Source organism: Jaculus jaculus, chromosome 20 (genome assembly GCF_020740685.1).
Source record: "Jaculus jaculus isolate mJacJac1 chromosome 20, mJacJac1.mat.Y.cur, whole genome shotgun sequence".
Lineage (NCBI taxonomy): Eukaryota > Metazoa > Chordata > Mammalia > Rodentia > Dipodidae > Jaculus > Jaculus jaculus.
This window is the reverse complement of record NC_059121.1, coordinates 22,359,091-22,380,250: the sequence shown is the minus strand read 5'-3', so window position 1 is coordinate 22,380,250 and position 21,160 is coordinate 22,359,091. Positions and strand designations below refer to the sequence as shown.

Here is a 21,160-nt window from a genome sequence, read left to right as displayed (position 1 = left end):
AGTATAACACGCCTCAAACTGTCTCCTCCCCACGCGCGCCTTCCTATCAAGCTCCTAGCCATCTCTAGCACCATGACTAGACCGCATCCAGGTATACAAATCAGAAACGTAACCATCATCTACCTGTCCACTGACTACGTCACTAACACGGGTTCCTATAATCTCCCAAACAGCTCTCAAATCCACCTCTACCACCCAAGTCTGTACTAATCTCATTCCCATTAGTTCAAGCTGTTTCAAAAGCCTCGTAACTAAAAACCCTCTCTCTTTTGGAGGTCTAATCTATTATTCTACCCTACAAAGGTTTCACTTCATTTATTTATTTATTTAACTTTTGGAGTTGGGGTCCCAGCTTTTGTACATGCTGAACACCTGCTGAGCTACATCCCCAGTCCCAATGTAGTCATTTAAAAACCTTTCAGTATAAACTACCATGATACCCATACTCCTTTCATTAACACTTATTGGCCCATTTTTATACCTTTGTGATTATTTGCATCTGTGCTCCTTAACATAGAACCTGGTAAACAGTATTTGTAGTGTAAACAAATGCCTAACATGTAGTGAACACCACCAAACCACGTACCAAGGACATACAGATGAAGAACCACCCATTCCTTTTCAAAGCAAATGAAACTGTGAACTTATGTGATTTACCCAAGGGCGGGTGATAACACTGAGATTCAAGCAATTTTCAGTATCTACACAGTACCTGTACTCTACACATACCATGATACAAAAGAATTCTGCAAAAGCTCAATGCACTAGTAAAAACAAATGACATTTCACAGATTGATAAAAATATTTTAATGACGTTCGTTCCTTTGAAACTGAAAGGCAGGTGTCTAGCATTCTAGCTTGTTTAACATGGAACGCCACAGGGCTAGAGGAAAGGTCAGCTAGCAGTGAGCCTGCGACCCTGACACTGGTCCCTAGGGCCTGCTGGCTGGCTGCATTTAGCCAACCCAGTCCTGTCTGTAAGAGACCCCATCAAAAAATAAGGTGGAGAGACAGGCGTGGGGGCGCACACCTTTAATCCCAGCACTTGGAGGCAGAGATGGGAGGATAGCTGAGAGTTCGAGGCCACCCTGTGACTATATAGCATGTTCCAGGTCAGCCTGGAGTAGCATGAGGCCCTACCTCAAAAAACCAATAAATAAATAAGATGGAGAGTAATCAAGGAAGATGCCAAACTCTGGCCTAGATTAGCTAACCAGGAAACAGCAGGGACCTGCTTCCCTAGTCCTGGGATTATAGGCACGCACCACCATACCCAGCTGTGGTTTTTTGTTTTTGTTTTGTTTTGTTTTGTTTTGTTTTGTTTTGTTTTTGAGGTAGGGTCTCCCTTTAGTCCCAAACTAACCTGGAACTCACTATGTAATCTCAGACTGGCCTTGAACTGGCAGTGATCCTCATACCTCTGCCTCCCAAGTGCTGGCATTCAAGGTGTGCACCACCACTACGCTCAGCTCAAACCCAGCTTTTACGTGAATACTGGAGATCAGAACTCAGGTCATGCTGGCTTCTGGCCGCCACATGCATGTGAACCCTCCCCAAACACATGCACACACACACACGCAGAAGAGCCATCATACACTCACAAGAAAAGAAAGGTTTAATGTTAAGCTCCCCTCTTTTGTTAGCTAATGATACTTTTGCGTAGATAAGAATTCTAGCCCACTGAAAAAGAGGACAGGACTCAATTACATCCATCATTGCAGAAAGTTGTTAGAGGCTTACTGCTTCTTACTTTAAGAACTTCCAGTCACTATAAAGAAGAGCCCCCGCACTTCACATCGCGCTCTTCACAGTCTCTCTACTGGGCAGCAGCCATCATGGGGGCTCCTCCTGCCCCCATCCTCTCAGCCACGCACCTTCCTGTGGAAGGCAACAACAAACTACCTGGCAAAACACTTTTGTTTCTTGTAAAAAAAAATAAAAATAAAAAATAAAGGGGCTGGAGAGATGGCTCAGCTGTTAAGGCACTTGCCTGCAAAGCCTAACAACCCAGGTTCAATTCCCCAGTACCCACGTAAAGCCAGATGCACAGAGAGGTATATGCATCTGGAGTTCATCTGCAGCCCTGGTGTGCCCATTCTCTTTCTTCTCTGTCTCAGCTTTCAAAGCCCACATCAAGGTCCGTGGACAGCATAGATTCCCTGAGGTGAGAATTTCAGTTGTGATTATGGAATAGCACAATGCCTTTAAGTGTAAGTTTTTAATTATTAGCAAATACAGAATAAACTTTCACTAGGACTCAAATGTGTCAAGATTTACTTGTTACCCAGCAATGGTATTATGGTATTTTAACACTTGTGCATATTTTCAGTTGATGCTGGGTCTCTGTGTGAGTCCTTCAGGCTCAATGCCATCTCTGCACCCCAGTGCCCTGTGGTAATGACCCATCCTGCCGACTTCAGCCTCAGAGCAAAATCCAAGTTCCACCACTTCAGTTATGGGTCCACTGGTGGGATTGCTCCAGTGAACGAGTGTTTCTCCCTCTTGACTGCTCTGCATGCTCTAGGAGAATTGCAGTATTAAGAGTCCCCTGCTGCGTCAAATCTCTGCCCAAAAATATGTGGCCGACTATGCTGGTAAGAGAAGACAAACTACTTTTGATACAGGGGACAGTCTCTTGATATTCAGTAGTAGACCAGATTTGTGGGGCGAGAGCTCTTTTGTTGAGGTTGCTTGATTAAATAGTGAACATTAATCTTCATTTTTCAAAATGGAAAATCCCCCTTTACTGAATAGAGCGACAGTGAGTCTAACCAGTTGGCGTCTGCTCTGGCCTCTCAAGGCAGCGTGTATCGCCACACCTCACAGTGCTAGGGACACTGGACCACCCACGTGGCTGCAAGATTTCACGAGCTGCTCGGCCACGGATAAAATCACGTCAACAGGAGAAGTGCCATGACCTGGCACCCGTGCTCATCTCCCCGCGTGACTACGCGTGGTGCACCGGGCCCGGGCTTTCCCCATCCTCTGCTTACGGCAGCGCTCGCTCACCCGTCCTCAGCCAGGCTACGTTCACAGTGGGTGTGCACGTGCAGAGCTAGTGCTCTGCGCCTCCTCCGCCGAGTCCATGGCACCGGACTACAGTGAACTCTGGAGCCAACTGACGCTCCTCAGCGAGTCAAGTTTGTTTACCGCAATGACCCTGCCAGGCGTCCAGCAAGAGGGCCATCACCGTCACTATGAAACATTCCCGTGACCATGGCCATGAAGGTCATGGGGGATAGCAGAGCCACCACCAGAACCAGACTTCCAAATCCATGGCTTTTCTTATTAAATCACACCTCTAACTTACTCTCTCTCACACACACACACTCTCTCTCTCTCTCTCTCTCTCTCTCTCTGTGTGTGTGTGTGTGTGTGTGTGTGTGTGTGTGTGTGTGTTTCGAGGTAGGGTCTCACTCTAGCCCAGGCTGACCTGGAATTCACCATGGAGTCTCAGGATGGCCTCGACCTCACAGTGATCCTCCTACCTCTGCCTCCCAAGTGCTGGGCTTAAAGGCTTGTGCCACCACGCCTGGCTTCCTTTAACTCTTTAAACAAAGTTACACAACAAATTACCATTTACTGAAAGTTTACCTACAATGTTAAAACCTGAACGAGAGAGAAAGACCATGCAAAAACATATCTTCAGGGGCTGGAGAGATGGCTCAGTGGTTAAGGTGCTTGCCTGTGAAGCCTAAGGACTCATGTTTGACACTTCGTATCCCACATTAGCCAGATGCACAAAGTGACGCAAGTGTGCAAGGTTGTACGTGTGCACAAGGGGACACACATCTGCAGTTTGATTGCAGTGATTAGAGGCCCAGATTTGCCAATTCTCTCTTTCTCTCTCCCTCTCTCTTGCTCTCTTGCATTAAAAAAAAAAAGATGAAAAAAAAAAATCTTCAAGCCTGGAGAGAAGGCTTAGCAGTTAAGGCACTTGCTTGCAAAGCCTAAGGACCCAGGTTCAACTTCCCAGTATCCATGTAAGCCAGATGCACAAGATGGCACTTGCATCTAGAATTTGTTTGCAGTGGCTAGAGGCCCTGGTGCATCCGTTCTCTCTCTCTCTCCCTCCCTCTCTCTCTTTCATTTACAAAACAAATAAATAAATAAAAATTAAACCTTCATGCCAGACATAGTGGCACACAACTTTAATCCCAGCACTTGGGAGGCAGAGGTAGGAGGACTGCTGTGAGCTCAAGGATACCCTAAGAATACATAGTGAATTCCAGGTCAGCCTGGGCTACAGTGAGACCCTACATCGAAAAAACAAAACACACACACACACACACACACACACACACATAAAAAAAAAAATCTTTCTGGGGCTAGAGAGATGGCTTAGCAGTTCAGCACTTGCCTATGAAGCCTAAGGATCCCGGTTCAAGGCTTGATTCACCAGGACCCAAATTAGCCAGATGCACAAGGGGGCGCCTTCATCTGGAGTTCGTTTGCAGTGGTTGGGGGCCCTGATGTGCCCATTCTCTCTCTCCTCTCTGCCTCTTTCTCGGTCACTCTCAAATAAATACTTTAAGATAAACAAAAATTTTAAAAAATCTTCCTAACAGAATTACAATTTGTTTCCAGATTTCATTAGTAGACCGTACTCAATGGCAGCATTTAAAAGTTCATACACACTGCAGCATGTAGAGTAAGTTTTAATATAGATATCCAACATTAGCTATGAAGTTAGCATTACCCATACCTGCCAAACGAGTTTTGATAACATCAAAGCAACCTTTTCTCCAATTGGGCCACTGGGTCAGACCTAGGCAATATTTTAAAAGGAACACATTTGATGATTCTGCTTCTTAGCTAGGCCCTTTGAAGAAAAACTAAAACAAACGCCTGCTGCCCTTCTGATACTACATGACTAAATCAAATTGGGATATCATTTTAAATGTTAATTACTTAAGGAGAAACTGTGTGAGTGTGAATTTTAATAGTCATGTATTTATCAAACTAACCCCTCTGAATAAGACTATTATCTAAAGCTAAAATTACTCCAGACTATTAGAGACGAGTGTAATTATTAAATATGTCCTTTTCTTGAGCTCTTAACGACCAAAAAGTTATAAAGAGAACTGTCTATGTAGCTCATTCAACCTGCACTTAACTTTAGCTCTTGACCAGTCTCTACTCAAGAAGCAAAATCTTCGCACTTTTGGAGCTGGGTCCTTCCAGAAGTTATGACTAGACAAGCCCTGCTGGTCCTCCCCACAGTCAGAAGTCATGACCATCTAAGCCATGCTAATCCACCCCACAATCACCTTATTTATTCCTGTTGTGAGTTTGCTGTCCTGACTCATTCATTTGGGTACCCTGCCCTGTGAACTGTGAGAATACCACTCACCTAGAAATACAATCACAAGTACGAGGTATCAAATTCCAGGAAGAAATAGGTCAGAATTAATCAACTCAAGCCTGCCCACGTGGCTTACATGGTTAACCTCACTACTCAGATGGCCACAGGAGGACCAGGGGTTAGTTATTCAGGGTCATCCTAGGCTACACAGTGGGTTTGAGAACAACCTAGACTACACATGAACCTATTTCGAGACAGGGAGACAGGGAATTAAATGAAGTGATCAGAGCACTTGCCATGGTAATCTAGGTACTAGTAAATACGAACCAAGTACCATCTTCAATGCTGTTTACATTACAGACGGGGCTCGGGCTGCAGCCCAGTGACAGAGCTCTTGCTTAGCACGTATGAGGCTCTAGGTTTGAGTCTCATCATGGATTTAAAAAAAAAGTTCCAAAATAAGTCACCAGCTCATCAAACCACATTCAAATACCACTGAGCTAGGGGCACAAAATTGGTGTATTAGCTTAATAATGATAATGATTCGAAACAAGAACAACATTTTAGTGCCTGCTACAGGCCAGGCCTACAATAAGTGCACCCCAAACATTGTCTCACGCATTATCTCATCTGACCTCACAGCACCATGAGGAAGGTGTGATTAGCATCACCTTTTTCCTCATTAGATGAAGAAACTTAAGGAGGCACAGTGACCTGCCCAATGTCACAATGACAGATGAAGAATCTCAGAAAAGTGGCTGACTCAAGCATATTGTCTATTTGTTCATGTGACAAATATCTGGATGCATTCTATTTACCTCTCATCTTGTAAGCATGCATAATAAAGTAGTGTGTGTAAATAAGTATCCTGAATTTTCTACATGACTTATTTCCAGAATTTAGCATTCGCCAAAAGTAGTATTCCTGAAGCTTTACATAACCTTTGTTGAAAAAGAAGAGCAACACAGTCTTCTGGAAAGCTGTTCTAAGCAGCAGGTATCTGAATGAAGCCTTCGCTTCTTACCAGGCTGAGCACCGCCTGTGCACGGAGACCTTGCTCCACTCACTACTGGTTATCTCAGCGTTAGCACTGAACAGGCTCTCACTAACACCGTATAGTACGAACACACTTTCTTACAGTAGACCCTTATCTTCCACAGTAAACAACAAGCTAGTAAAAGATTCGTGGCTTTTATTTTTTTAGCCATTTTTCGTATTCCCAATAGTAGGACATAAAATCAGCTAATACTATACACTTCACATTTTTTATTTGTTTGTTTGTTTTTAGGTAGGGTCTCACTCTAGTCCAGGCTGACCTGGAACTCACTCTGTAGTCTCAGGGTGGCCTCGAACTCACGGCAATCCACCTACCTCTGCCTTCCAAGTGCTGGGATTAACGGCGTGCGCCACCACGCCCGGCCACTTCATAGTTTTTAATATCACATGAATTTATGTAAGACTTTTACCCAAAAACTTATGATAGCCTTCAACAAATAATGGCTTTCTTTCTTTTCATTTACCTTGCTAGCACCTAAACAGCCAACCCATCTCTCCTACCTTTGATGCACATGAGCCAAAAAAGTAAAGCAGAGCCTAGCTTAACCAGCTGCCCAACAACTCAACAGCTCATCTGGCACCCATTTCCTACATGTCGTTTTCCTGGGTACCTCACCCTGAAAAGACAGGGGGCACATTGCCCAGTAGTGACCACAAGGACCTAACTCTATCTGCTGGAATGCCTAACCAAAGGCGGCTGGGCACCATACACATGATTCACCTGAAAATGCAGGAAGGGCCTTGGCTCTTCCTTTCCTACGAAGTCTCAGAAAGAATGCTGACAGCCGCAAGGCAGTACAAGGAAAAGGCTACAGACACACTACTGGGCAGAGCAAATGAGTTAACCACCTCAACCAGTTACCCCACTGCTAATTCTTGATAGCTATGGGAAATTGAAGTGCCTCTTGTGGACAGAAATACACACTTAAAATATGAAAATACATCATAACTAAACAAGACGGAGATAATCATAGAACATTTTAGTTACATACAATAACCATTACCTTTGTTTAACCAGCAAATCCCGCCCCAACCCCTGCTTCCTTATATCTCCACTCATTATGTCCTATCTCAGTTCTGGACCAGTTAATCATTATCCAAAAGTTATAATCCTCCAAAAATGCACTTCCAATTCCTGGCCTATTCCACTCTTAGCTAAATTTCGCAACTACCCTAGGGCTCAATTCCATCACCTACTGCCAGAAGACAGATGACCAAGCAAGCCTCCTGGAGCACGCTGCGCAGAAACTGCCCAGTCGGCACAGCCCACAGGCATTGAACTCAAGTCTACTCTTACTATGACCCACTCTGACATTTTCACCAGTAAGAATGAGGGGAGGCCGGGTGTGGTGGCACACGTGGAAGGCAGAGGCAGGAGGACCACCATGAGTTTGAGGCCATCATGAGTTCCAGGTCAGCCTGGGCTACTATGAAACCCTACCTTAAAAAAATAAAAACAGGGCTGGAGAGATGGCTTAGCAGTTAAGCGCTTGCCTGTGAAGCCTAAGGACCCCAGTTCGAGGCTCGGTTCCCCAGGTCCCACGTGAGCCAGATGCACAAGGGGGCGCACGCGTCTGGAGTTCGTTTGCAGAGGCTGGAAGCCCTGGCGCACCCATTCTCTCTCTCTCCCTCTATCTGTCTTTCTCTCTGTGTCTGTCACTCTCAAATAAATAAATAAATAAAATTTTAAAAAATTAAAAAAAAAACAGAAAAAAAAAGAAAGAATAAGGGGGTTATTCAGTGGTAGAGCACTTTCCTGGCATGCATGAAAGCCTGGGTTCAAGGCCCAGCATGAAGGGGAAGGTGTGTTCATAACCCAGCCACACTGGCACCTTGTCTGTTGTGAAATGTCCTTTCCTCCTTTGAACCCCAGCATCTGCTCTTCCTTGTGTGTATCTCCCCCTCGCCCCCCAGATCTCCATGGACAACTCATTTTCACCCTAAAATCTCAACATGATTTTCTCTTATTTCAAGTAGCCCTTCCTCAGAGGGGATATCCTTACAAAGTCTCTCTCTATTATAACCCTGTTTTAACTAACCCTGTTTTAATTATTTCATAGCCTTTATAACCATTACAATTACCACATATTAGCGGAGAGAACTTACCTTTTACTATACTGACATTTTCAGCTCCTAGCATTATATTGTGCACTTAATCTGTGCTCAGTAAACAAATGAAAAATGATGCAAAGACAAATACTTTTTACAACTAAATATTGGGGGCTACAGAGATGGCTCAGTGGTTAAGGGCACTTTTCTATGTGAGCACGGGGGCCTGAGGAGACCGAGAGACCACTTGAGTTCAGTCCTCAGGACCCACATCAAGAGCAGGAAGTGGCTATGCACAACTGTAACCCTGGTCCTGTAGGGGAGCACACACAGGGAACTGCTGGGTTTGTGAAAAAACGGCAAAAGCATGGCATTACATGGACACACACATATGCATACACCACACACACACACATTCTCTCTCACACACACAATCACTCAAAAAAAAAAAGAAAGAAAGAAATGCTAGGCTCACATAACATCAAAACAATTTCAGGTTATTATTCATCAAAATAAATAATTAAAAAACAAAGGTAAACCCACTAAGTGTGGCGCTACACAGTGGTTGGAATCCCAGCACTTGGAATGTGAAGGTGGAGGCAAGAGAATCAGGAGATATTCAAGGCCAGCCCTGGCTACATAGCAAATTCCAGGCCTGTGTAGACTACACAAGACCCTAATGGAAAGAAAGGCGAAATTTATATAAATGAGTACAATCACAATCATTCAAAAGTCTAAGGAATGCCAGGTGTGGTGGCGCACGCCTTTAATCCCAGCACTCAGGAGGCAGAGGTAGGAGGATCACCGTGAGTTCGAGGCCACCCTGAGACTCCATAGTGAATTCCAGGTCAGCCTGGGCTAGAATGAGACCTTACCTCGAAAAACAAAAACAAAACAAAAAAAAAAAGTCTAAGGAATAATTCACTCAAAATTTTTACAAGAGGGCTGGAGAGATGGCTTAGCAGTTAAGGTGCCTGCCTGAGAAGTCTAAGAACACAGGTTCAATTCCCCAGATCCCGTGTAAGCCAGATGCACATGGTGCATGTGTCTGGAGTTCATGTGCAGTGGCTAGAGGCTCTGGCTCACCCATTCTTTCTCTCTCTAATAAATAAATAAATGAAAAGTTTAAATTTTTTTTTTATAAGAGAAGTACTCATTCCTAAGTCTTAGGCAATAAAAACAGTGACAGTGTAACTAATTCTCTCTTTCTTGAATAAGGTGAAATTCACAACTAATCATGGTTTCAAGTACCAGTTTTTTCCATTTATTCAATTACAAGCTACCACAGAACTATACAGATCAACTTCCACCTTGCCTGGAATTACCACGGCATATGTGTGGTTTTTACACATGACTGATCAAACACTAGACTTCAAGGATGTTCCATGAGTCCTCATGGGAAGTGTTTCAGTCTGCGTTTCTACTCATAATACAAAATTAGTTGCTACCTCTAGTTACTAGGTTATAGGTGGTGGGAATATAGAAGACTATTTTACTTAACATGTATATCAAGTGCAAACCTTGATATGTTGACTCATTTAGTCTCACAAAAACCACATGAAATACTTTTATCATGATACAGCTGAAGAGACAGAACACCCCAAGTCACAGTTACAATGGAGAGAAAGACAGCACCCCAAATCAGTCACCACACTGAAGAGACAGAGGGCACCTCAAATTCACAGTCACTACACTGAAAAGACAGACAGCACCCCAAATCCAGTCACTACACTGAAGAGACAGAGAATACCCCAAATTCACAGAGTCACTACGCTGAAGAGACAGAATACCCCAAATTCACAGTCACTACACTGAAGAAAGACAACACCCCAAATTCAGAGTCACTACACTGAAGAGACAGAGAGCACCCCAAATTCACAGAGTCACTACATTGAAGAGACAGAACACCCTAAATTCAGAGTCACTACACTGAAGACACACAGAACACCCCAAATTCAGTCACTATACTGGAGACAGAAAGTACCCCACATTCACACTGAAGAGACAGGGAACACCCCAAATCACAGAGTCAAGAGCACCCGAAATCAGTCACTACACTGAAGAGCTGGGATTTGCATCTACACAGTCTCAACTCAAAGTCTATTGCAATGTCTCAAAAATCCTATATATATTTTTTTAAATTTTTATTTATTTGAGGAGAGAGAGGGAGGCAGCTGAACAAGAGAGACAGAGACAGAATGGGCTCACTAGGGCCTCCAGCAGCTGCAAATAAGCTCTAGTTGCATGTGCCACCCTGTGCATTTGGCTTACATGGGACCTGGGGAATCGAACCTGGGTCCATTGGCTTCACAGGCAAAAGTCACTCTAAGCCATCTCTTCAGCCCACATTTTAAAGACAAAAGCATTCCTAATTTGAGACCGTTTCAGTTTAAAGAACAACTGTCTGAGCCATCTGTACTTTGTTTTAATATTTTATTTTTATTTATTTATTTGACAGAGAAAGAGGGAGTGTGTGTGAGAGAATGGGCATGCCAGGGCCTCCAGCCACTGAAAACGACCTCCAGACGCATGCACCCCCTCGTGCATCTGGCTCACGTGGGCCCTGGAGAAATCGAACCTGGGTCCTTTGGCTTTGCAGGCAAACACCTTCACCACTAAGCCATCCCTCCAGCCCACCATCTGCACTTTAAACATAAAAGCTGAAAGGGAAAAGGAAAGCAGGAGAAAGAAAAGGTAGTGAAATTTTACCTTGAATGAAAAAGTTAAAAGACTAGAAAGCTCCTTGCAGGTACCATTCACAGTCTATGGAAGGTGAGAAGAAAACTTAAAAAAAGAGAATACAGTTCTTATACAATTCCTAATTATGGGGGCACACGCCTTTAATCCCAGCATTGGGAAGGCAGAGGTAGGAGGATCGCTGTGAGTTCAAGGGCACCTATAGAACCACCTAGTGAATCCCAGGTCAGACTGGGTCAGAGTGAGACCCTATCTAGAAAACAAACAAAATAAATAATTCCTACTTAGCTTACAGTACAGGCTATAGGAATGCTTAACTGAAGCATCTAAATTAGAAGGAAACAAGTAATATCCAAATTCCTTTCCACACAAACTGAAGCTAGATACTATCTTTAACTGCTACACTCAGAATCTGGGCATCAGGGGACAGGGTGATGGCTCAGTAGGTAAAGTGTCTGTCATGAAAGCACACGGGGACTCTGAACTCCCAGACTCGCAGAAAAGCCTGAGTGCGGCGGCAGACGGCAAGCCCTGGAACTTGCAGGCCAGCCAGATGGGTGAGTCAGGGTCAGCGAGAGACCCTGAAAATCTGGCCACTGACTCACTTTTGTTGCCAACTTCTTCTTTTAGTATGGTTAACAATTTAGACCTCAAGTTCTTGTTTGAAAGAATCAAAATCATTCCCCAAACCGGCAAACATATCAGAAACTTCACTGGTAGAGCTCAGCCAAAAGTGACCAAATGAGAAAGATTAATGAAGATTCACCACATGTCTGTGCATTTCCAAAAGGATGTAACTCACAGAGACATAAGGAATTCGCATTTCATAAAAGATATCAAGCTCTTTGAACATTTCCATCCGTTATTCCAAACAAGGCAAACTGAACTGTATGGAACCAAGCAGAGAGCCAAATAATAAAAATGTCCTTTAGGCCTCATAAGCCATTTAAGGTAAGAAAAACCCTTGCACCAACACTCTAATCTGACCCTAAAATAGCAGTTTGACAAACTGTCATTCACTTTTTGAAATTCTTTCCCTCTAGGACTGAAAGTTATGAGAAAAATTAAGTAAATAAAACCAGCAAATTTTCATCACAAGCACAAGACATCTCCTTAATTGAAGTTAACAGCTAGTAAGTTACCAACAAATGTGTTAACTAAGTTTTAAGAGAAAGTGGAGGGCACAATGACACTGGAGGCTATTTATTATTTATTTATTTTTTATTAACAACTTCCATGACTGTAAGCAATACCCCATGGTAATGCCCTCCCCCTCCCCCCATTTTCCCCTTTGAAAGAGCATTCTCCATCATATCCCCTCTTCCCTCTCAATCAGTCTTTTATTTTGATGTCATCATCTTTGCCTCCTCTTATGATGGTCTTGTGTAGGAAATGTCAGGCACTGTGAGGTCATGGATATCCAGGCCTTTTGTGTCTGGAGGGAGCACATTGTAAGGAGTCCTACCCTTCCTTTGGCTCTTACATTTTCTCCGCCTGGAGGTTATGTATAAAGTGAAAATCTTTCAACCATCTATCTTTGGGTTTCCTCTGTTTTAAAAAGAAAAGTATTTATTTATTTATTTGCAACCAAAGATAGGAGAGAGAGAATGGGCGTGCCCAAGGCCTCCAGCCACTGCAAACAGACTATGAGATGCATGTGCCACTTTGTGCATCTGGCTTTATGTGGGTACTAGGGAACTGAACTTGGAATGTTAGGCTCTGAAGGCAAGTGCCTTAAGCACTGAGCAATCTCTCCAGCCCTGTTTTCCCTCTTAAAGGAAGTCAGCCTAGGGATTAGGAAAGGGATCACTGGTTAGAGAGTATATTTATAGGATAAAAGAATGTTATCAGGCATTAGTATCTGGCTAACAACAGGGATTCCACAACCAGCCAAGGTTGGTGGCCAGTGTTTTTCTCCCAGATTTTACTATACATGAACTACTTTAATTTAGCCTCGTGGTGGTGACACCACATGTGGAACGTGGTAAAGGAACCATAATTTCTGAGCCAAAAGAGCCAACACTGGGAGCATCGGGCCCAAGGTCTCCGGTTATTGCACCTGCCATTAAGGACAGCTGTAAGTGGTCTCCAGTGGAGGGAGGGAGGGAAGGCAGGAAACAGACACCAGGAAGTCGTCGTTATCTCTACGTCTAAGGGTATCCAGAACCCAGAAAGATCTGAGACTGTACCTAACGGGCAGAGGGCCATGCGAGTGAGAGCTATGGCGTGCCCCCAGAAAACAGAACTAGAAAGCAGGGCAGGAAGGAGCAGGCGCTTCCAAAGACAAGGGCTGGGCTGAGGCAGCCAATGGGGCTCTTCCCAGGGCACAGGGCACCGCCAAGGAGAAGAGCCAGAAGGGCAAGTGGGGACTGCAGCACAGACAGCTATCCTAAAGTGACTGCTATATATCTGCCCCTCTCTCCTTGCAAATAAAGTATTTCTTTTATTTATTTGAGAGAAAAAGAAGCAGAGACAGAGACAGACAGAATGGGCATGCCAGAGCCTCTAACCACTGCAAACGAACTCCAGACACAAGAACCAGGGAAAAGAAAAAAGAATTCTAAGTTATGTTAAGCAACTGCTGGCATTTCTGTGTCTAAATGTAAACAAAGGAGCCATTTCTCTAGAATGGACCAGATGTAAGTCATGGCCCTTCTCTGTGGCCAAAGGGCACCTCTCCATACCTGCACGATCACACCTGCCAGAGCGCCCTGTAACCTCTGCACTCCTGTAGGGCAGGGGCTGGCCTAGTCATCTTTATACCTCAGGACCCCTCACGAGATGCAAAGTCACCTCTCGAACTGCACTTAGACAGTCAATGGACTCAGCATCTATTTCTTAGCAGCCAAATGCCAGAGTGGCCAAAATCAAGACCGAAGCTTACTAATGAAACCTTTAACAAGCTGCACTCAGGACACAGTTTAACTACAACACAGTCACGCCTTCCACCACACTCAACAGAGCACTCTCCTCATACGCTCAGGTAATTGAATATGGACTTTGCTATAATTATAGAACCACTGGTCAAATACACCAGAGCAAGATGACAATATTACATTTCATTTCAGAGAGGCTGGAGAGATGGCTCAGTGGTTAAAGATGCTTGTAAAGCCTGGTGGCCCAGGTTCCATTCCGCAGTATCCACATAAAGCCTGATGCACACATCTGGTGTTCAAGAGGCTCGGTGTATCCATACTCACAATAAAATGTTTACAAATAGATACACGTTATCTCTCCAAATTCCCTTTTTCCAAAGATTTACCAGACCCACTGAAGGGGCTAACTAGGGCTCATACATAGCCTAATTCATGTTGTATAGTGATCATAAAGTTGACTTAGGGACAAACACGCATGCACATGTATGCATACACACACACCACACTTTAACCGTCACCTCAAAAGACATTCACTGGTAAAATTACAAAGCACTTGTGTAACAAAATCATGTAACACCATCGTGTTAATGGACATAGGGGATGATGTTGGGGTGGTCATTAGCAGACTGTAGGACATGCTCACATTATAATTATGAATCACTTTCACATAACCTGTACTTAGGAAGTGCCTCATCATCTCTTTGCTGGTATCGTCAGCCCTTACCTGGACGTGCTCCACAGGACAAGGAAAAAGTTAAGGCCAAGATGACAACCCTCTCCAAGTTAACAAGGTTTTAAGTTGCCAGTCTCAGTCAGTCAGTAAGGTGAATGAGAGCCAAATTTAATATATTCCTTAGACTCTACAAAGTTTGCTATGAAAACATGTCTTCCAAAAATCAGTCTGAGCCAGCACTCAGGAGGCAGAGGTAGGAGGATCACCGTGAGTTCGAGGCCAACCTGAAACTACATAGTGAATGCCTGGGCTAGAGTGAGACCCTACCTCGAAAACTAAAAAAGTAAAAATAAAATAACCTAAGGAAAGAAAAGGTTAGTTTAAAAAGTTCTGTATCAGTACTCACTCACGGTTATTTGTATGAGGGTTGCTGTTAAGTCTAATGTCATTTTGTATAACTAATGAAAATAAATTAATAAAGTCTCTACAAAAAGGAAAACCTGGGCTCTCTAGATAATACACTGAATCAATGTAAAGGAAACTCCGTAGCCAGCACGAGAACAAAGGAAGAATGAAAGAAACTTCAGAAATATGCAAACTGGTCAATTAAGTTTCAAACAGATCATGTGTTTTCTAAAACAAACCTAATGGATAAGTCTCCAAGAAAACTTTTCCAAAAAATCACTAGATACTGTAGCTGGGCATGACAACTCACCCCTAAGACCCCAGCACCCAAGAGGCTGGGGCAGGAGGATTGCCGTGAGTTTCAGATCAGCTGTGGTGATCTCTCTGCCCTGTAAATATAAATGTTTCTAAGCTACCATATTCCTGAACTCTGGGGTCAAAAGGGCAATAAAAGTACTCTGATCTCTATTAAAGAAATTATTAAAATTCACAGCATATAGGTTTCCCCACTTTATACTTTTTTTCTTTTTTTTGACACACGGTCTCGGCTTGTAGTCCAGGTTTCAGCTCCCTCATCATGTTTGGTACATAGAAAGAAGACATCTGATTTGAGTCAGGCATGACGACGCACACCTGAAGTCCCGGCCCTCTGGAAGCAGAAGCAGGAATACAAGTTCCAGACCAGCCCTGGCCGCGTGGCGAGACCTTGTGTCAAGAAAGGAAAAAAAAAAAAAAAAAAAAAAAGCCCACACATTTTATAAGCAAATAATGTTAAAATACTTAATATGCCCTGACATCTGAAGAAGATGTGTTTCTATAAAGACTGCTTTTGTTTTATGACACGGGGTCCAACTATGCAGCTCGGGCTGACCTTCAAATCCTCCTGCCTCTTCCTCACAAGTGTGGAGATGACAGGCCTGCGCTACCACTTCCTACCTCAAGACCATTCCAAAACTGTATCCCCGGCCCCCAGGCTTAAATTCCTAAGTTCACAATGAAGCTGCAAAGGAAGTGTCCTGGTAAATCATAAATTGATTTCACAGATAAAAACGGTATTTTTCCTTAAGAAAATGCCCATTAAAAAAAAAAAAAAAAAAAAACGGGCTGGAGAGATGGCTTAGTGATTAAGGTGCTTGACTGTAAAGCCAGAAGACCTCAGTTTGATTCCCCAAGTAAGCCAGGTGCACAAGGTGGCACACGCATCTAGAGTTTGTTTGCAGTGGCTGGAAGCCCTGGCACACCTATTCTCTTTCTCCTTCTCTCTGCCTCTTTCCCTCTCTCAAATAAAAATTAAAAAAAAAAAAAAACAGGTGTTATGGGCTGGAGAGATGGCTCAGGGATAAAGGTGCTTGCCTGCAAAGTCTAATAACCTGTGTTCCATTTCCCAGTACCAATGTAATCCAGATACACTAAGTGATGCACGCATCTGGAGTTTGTTTGGCAGGAGGCCCTGGACACCCACTCTCACTCTCTTCCTCCCTCTCCCACCGTGTGTGTGTGTGTGTGTGTGTGTGTGTGTGTAAATTTTTTTGGTTTTCCGAGGTAGGGCTCCACTCTAGCTCAGGCTGACCTGGAATTCACTATGTAGTCTCAGGGTGGCCTCGAACTCATGGTGATCCTCCTACCTCTGCCTCCCGAGTGCTGGGATTAAAGGTGTGTGCCACCATGCCTATTTCAAATAAATTACCAAAAAAAAAAAAACAGGTTTTAAAAGAATTACAGAACGTACAAGAATATGATAAGACTGTGGGCACCTTGGACTGGAGGGATGGCTTAGCAGTTAAGACTGTGGGCAACTCAATGGCCAGGTTGGAAGAGGGAGAAAGAGGAATATTCAAGAACTGCTATCTTACAACCCGGGTAAAATTCCTGTCTCTGTGAAGCCATGATGCGGTAGGACCTAGGATGCGCAAGGTCCACACCTCCGCCCCTGAGAGCTCTGCCCCCGAGGCAGGGCGGCTGAACGAGTCAACGACCCAAGCCCTGAGCAGGCAGTCTTGCTTTCTGGACCAAAAACAGTTGACAAGCCTATCTGCCTGGCACGACGCGTAAGGAGGAGAGAAAGAGCCGAGCCGCCCCTCCCAATGCCTTGTTGTCAAAAGGAAGAGAGGCACCTGGCGAGGAGCAACGCTGTCTTCCAATGAGGAGGACCAAGCTGGCTGCAGCTGACCCCTGTCTACATGGAAAGCTATGCGCTGGCTAGGGCTGCGCAAGAAGGAAACAGCAGGACTGGGAAACACTCCTGAAAAAAGGAAGGGAGAAAAGAAGAAGAAAAGGGGGAGGAGGGTTGGAGAAGAAGAAAAAGACCTTACAAGCAAGCAGAAACCTAGCACCCTTCGTTTCCCCCCCCCCACGGGCCCCCCCCCCCCGGCCCCAACACTTGCAACCTGACAATTTACAACCTGGCATCAACCTTCTAATTAGGAACAGTTCGAGCCTTTTATAGGCGAAGAATTAAAACTTGCTTCTCCCAACTCAAGAAGATAAAAGCCGGCGTCAGAAAGGGCTCCCCCCCGCCCCAATCCCCACCCCCGGGTGGTGTGCGCCCAACAGTCTAGGAAGCATCTCACGAGCCAGTGAGTGACCAGGCAATTTTCGACCCGTGGACAGGGGAGAAGCCCACCCCTGCTGCTGCCCGGTGCAGTGGACTGATGAAGTGGGTGGGTGGGGGGAAACTGAGGGCAGGAGCAAAGGGGATCGAGCCGCAGAAGCGTGAGCAGCAAGCAGGGTCCAAGGTGGGGAGGGGGGGGGGTACCTGGGCTCAGCGCACGGGCGGGAGACAGACAGGCCGGCAGGCAGAGAGGTAGGCAGACAGACAGACAGACAAGCAGGCAGACAGACAGGCAGGCAGGCAGGCGGGCGCGGTTGCAGGCTGCAAAAGCGGGACCCCGGGACTGCCCCAAGCTGCTCCCCCGCACACGTCGCCCCAGGTACCGACACACACACACACACACAGGCCCCCCGCGCGGAGACCCCCCGCACGCAAGCACGCACGCGAGCACGCAAGCACGCACACGCCCACCCGCCCACCCACCCCCAGCCCCAGCCCCAGCCCCAGCCCCGGGCCAGCGGCGCCCCTACGTACCCAGCAACACGCACAGCAGATCGAGGGCCACGTACGGCAGCCGCGTCTTGTCAAACATGGTCTCGGCTGCGGTGGTCCCCGCCGGCGCGGGCGCGCGACGGACGGACGGACGGAAGGGCGGAAAGACGGGCGGACGCGGCTGCGGACCCGGGGCTGGCAAGGGCTCCCCCTTTTCCCTACAAGCGCCGGCTTTCCCTCCTCGACGGGAAGGCGGCAGCGGCGGGCGGATGGGACCCCCTACCTCTCCTCCCCTCTCCTCTCTCTCCCTCCCCCCCCAACCGCCAGCGACGGCGCCCGGCACCCCTCGCACCCACTGCGGAGGCCGCAGGTCGCCCGCGGCCGCACTGTCACCTCCGCCTGCCCCCCCGCCCCCGCGCCCGTCGGGAATCCCGGCTCGCTCTCCGCAACGCAAGGCGGGGCGGACACCCTCGTGCTTTAAGGACGCGGAGCCGCTCGGGGAGGAGGGACGCGGGCTCAGGCCCCTCCCAGCCGCGGGCAGCCGCGGGTCCGGCCGCTGCGCGGGCTCGCGAGCTCCAGGGAGCGCGCGGGCTGAGGGGGCTGCAGAGGGAGGGGGCGGGACCAGGGGAAGCCACGCCCTCCGCGCCCGCAGGCGGCCAATCAGCGGCGTCGGCACCGCCCCGTCAAGCTGCGGAGCCCGCCCCGAAGCTAGGCGCCTGGCCGAGTGGGGGCGGAGCCAGGGGGGGAAAAAAAAAAAATCCAGAGCAGCGCAGGCCGCCAATCACCGGGCTCCGTCGGCGCAGGCAGCCAATCAGCGACGCCGGCCCTGCCCCATCGCCCTGAAGCCCAGCGCAGGCAGCCAAACAGCGCAGCCGGACCCGCCCCCGAAGCTGCATGCCGGGCGGGATGGGGGCGGAGCTATGGAAAATGCGCACCAACAGGAAGCCAATCAGCGATGCCGGACCCGCCCCGTCGCCCTAAAGACCAGCGCAGGCAGCCAATCAGCGACGCCGACCCCGCCCCGTGTACCTGCGGACCGCGCCCGGAGAGGGGCTCGCTATGGGGGTTTAGGAACCTTGGACCTGCTGCTCCCGGGGTCCACGGTGACCCGTCACAGAGCTCCTTTCTGCAGCGCTGGAACAGGGGCTAGTCCTCCCACCCATGATCCCCCTCCCTTCTTCCAAGGAAATGGGCAGACAGACACTCCCTGAGCAAACTTCGGGGTGAGGCTCCCCTTCATAATCAGGCTTCTCTCTACTCGGCCTCCTTGCCTTACCTACCTGAACCCGCTTGAACCCACTTTAAATATATATATATATTTCGTTATTTGTTTATTTGACAGTGAGATAGAGGCAGGTAGAGAATGGGCGCTCCAGGGCCTTTAGCCACTGCAAATGGACAGAGGTTAAGGCGCAGAGGTTAAGTGGTGCATGCGTCTGGTGTCCATTTGTGCAACTGGCTTTACTGGGAACTTGGGAGTCGAACCTGGATCCTTTGGCTTTGCGCCTTAACCGCTAAGCCATCTCTCCTGCCCCAGCCACTCTTATTTTTATTTATTTGAGAGAAAGAAGCAGATACACAGACACACAAATGTGTGTGTGTGTGTGTGTGTGTGTAGATATATATATATATATATATATATAGAGAGAGAGAGAGAGAGAGAGAGAGAGAGAGAGAGAGAGGGGGGGGGGGGAGAATGAGGATATGAGTGCCCCAGAACCTCTAGCCACTGCAAACAAACTCCAGCACCACATTACGTGGGTACTGGTGATCAAACCTGGGTCCTTAGGCTTCTCAGGCAAGCACCTTAATCACTAAGCCCTCTCTCCAACTGATACCCCCCCCCAGCCACTTTTAATCCTATGTCATTTAATCATTCTTGATAGTTTGATATTGAATATCTCAACACATTTCTAAATCGCCATATCTTTGATATATATAAATCTTTGATCCGCCTTTATCAGGAATTGCTCCTCCCTGCATTGATATGTCCTGTTAATAATTTTCCATCTGCTAACCCTCCATGAGTTCCTTAGTTACAAACTGTGTTTGCTGCTTTTTTTTTTTTTTTTGTAATTTGAAAGCGAGAGAGGCAGATAAAAAATGGGCACGCCACAGTCTCCAGGTACAGAAAATGAACTCCAGGTGCATGTACCACCATATGCATCTGGCTTACATGGGTACTGGGGGATCAAACCTGGGTCCTTAGGCTTGGGAGGCAAGTGCCTTAACCACTAAGGCATCTCTCCAGCCCTCTTTGCTGCTTTCTGAGTTGAACTCGGATGCCCTGTTTGAAGTCGTGACTCCGTTTGCAGTAGACCTCATGGGAGGGCCAGAGCATGACTTCTGTGTGTGCAAGGATGGGGAGGGAGAGATTGTATTTTAACAATTATCATAACAATTCTCCTGTCACAGCCGCAATCCACTTTCCCTATGCCCAGGAGGACTGTAGAGCAAGACTTAGTAATCTCAGTTTCCTAATTTGTAAAATGAGGATGTTGGTAATCCTGTTCTATATTCTAATCAAGAGGAAGTGGTAAAAACCCAGAAAAGATAATACAAAAAGTGGGGGGGAGGTGCTTTATAAAGAGTTAAACCACAGCTGTTAACAACTGTTGAGTTCCTTCTTATTTATAGCTTGTTTCTTTTTGGACACATGTAGCCCAGGCTGGCCTCAAGTTTCCTATGTAGCAGAGGATGACTTTAAATTTCTGATCCTCTTGTACCCACCTCCCAAGTGCTGGGACTATAGGCATGCTGAGGTTAGAAGCATGGTGCTACAATGCCCAGTTTTTCATATTTTGCCTTCTTATATGAAGATGTAAAATACAAGTCACAAAAATGTGCTTAGTATTTCTCAGACTTTTCCTGCAAAGCACCTCAAAAAAAAAAAAAAAAAGAAAATAGAAGCCGGGCGTGGTGGCGCACGCCTTTAATCCCAGCACTCGGGAGGCAGAGGTAGGAGGATCGCCGTGAGTTCGAGGCCACCCTGAGAATACAGAGTGAATTCCAGGTCAGCCTGAGCTAGAGTGAGATCCTACCTCAAAAAAGAGAAA

At 46.4% G+C, this 21,160-nt stretch overlaps 2 protein-coding genes across 3 annotated transcripts in view; one reads left to right on the top strand and one right to left on the bottom strand.

Moving 5' to 3' along the window:
* Positions 1 to 18,395, bottom strand: part of Plpp1 (phospholipid phosphatase 1) — a 71,426-nt gene extending 53,031 nt beyond the window's left edge. For both annotated transcript variants that reach the window (XM_045138933.1, XM_004664938.2), the window contains exon 1: positions 18,147 to 18,395. In XM_045138933.1, the coding sequence (XP_044994868.1) occupies positions 18,147 to 18,204 (58 nt within the window). In that variant the 5' untranslated portion in view covers positions 18,205 to 18,395. The remainder of the gene's footprint in view (positions 1 to 18,146) is intronic.
* On the top strand, positions 18,203 to 19,315 carry LOC123456305 (nascent polypeptide-associated complex subunit alpha, muscle-specific form-like). The gene has a single exon (XM_045139108.1). It carries the CDS (start codon positions 18,203 to 18,205, stop codon positions 19,313 to 19,315), a length of 1,113 nt encoding a protein of 370 aa, XP_044995043.1.
* Positions 19,316 to 21,160: the final 1,845 nt, after the last annotated feature.

Bases quoted from the DNA above. Each gene is read 5' to 3' on its own strand.
- LOC123456305 (XM_045139108.1), top strand. From the start codon at position 18,203: ATGGTCTCGGCTGCGGTGGTCCCCGCCGGCGCGGGCGCGCGACGGACG.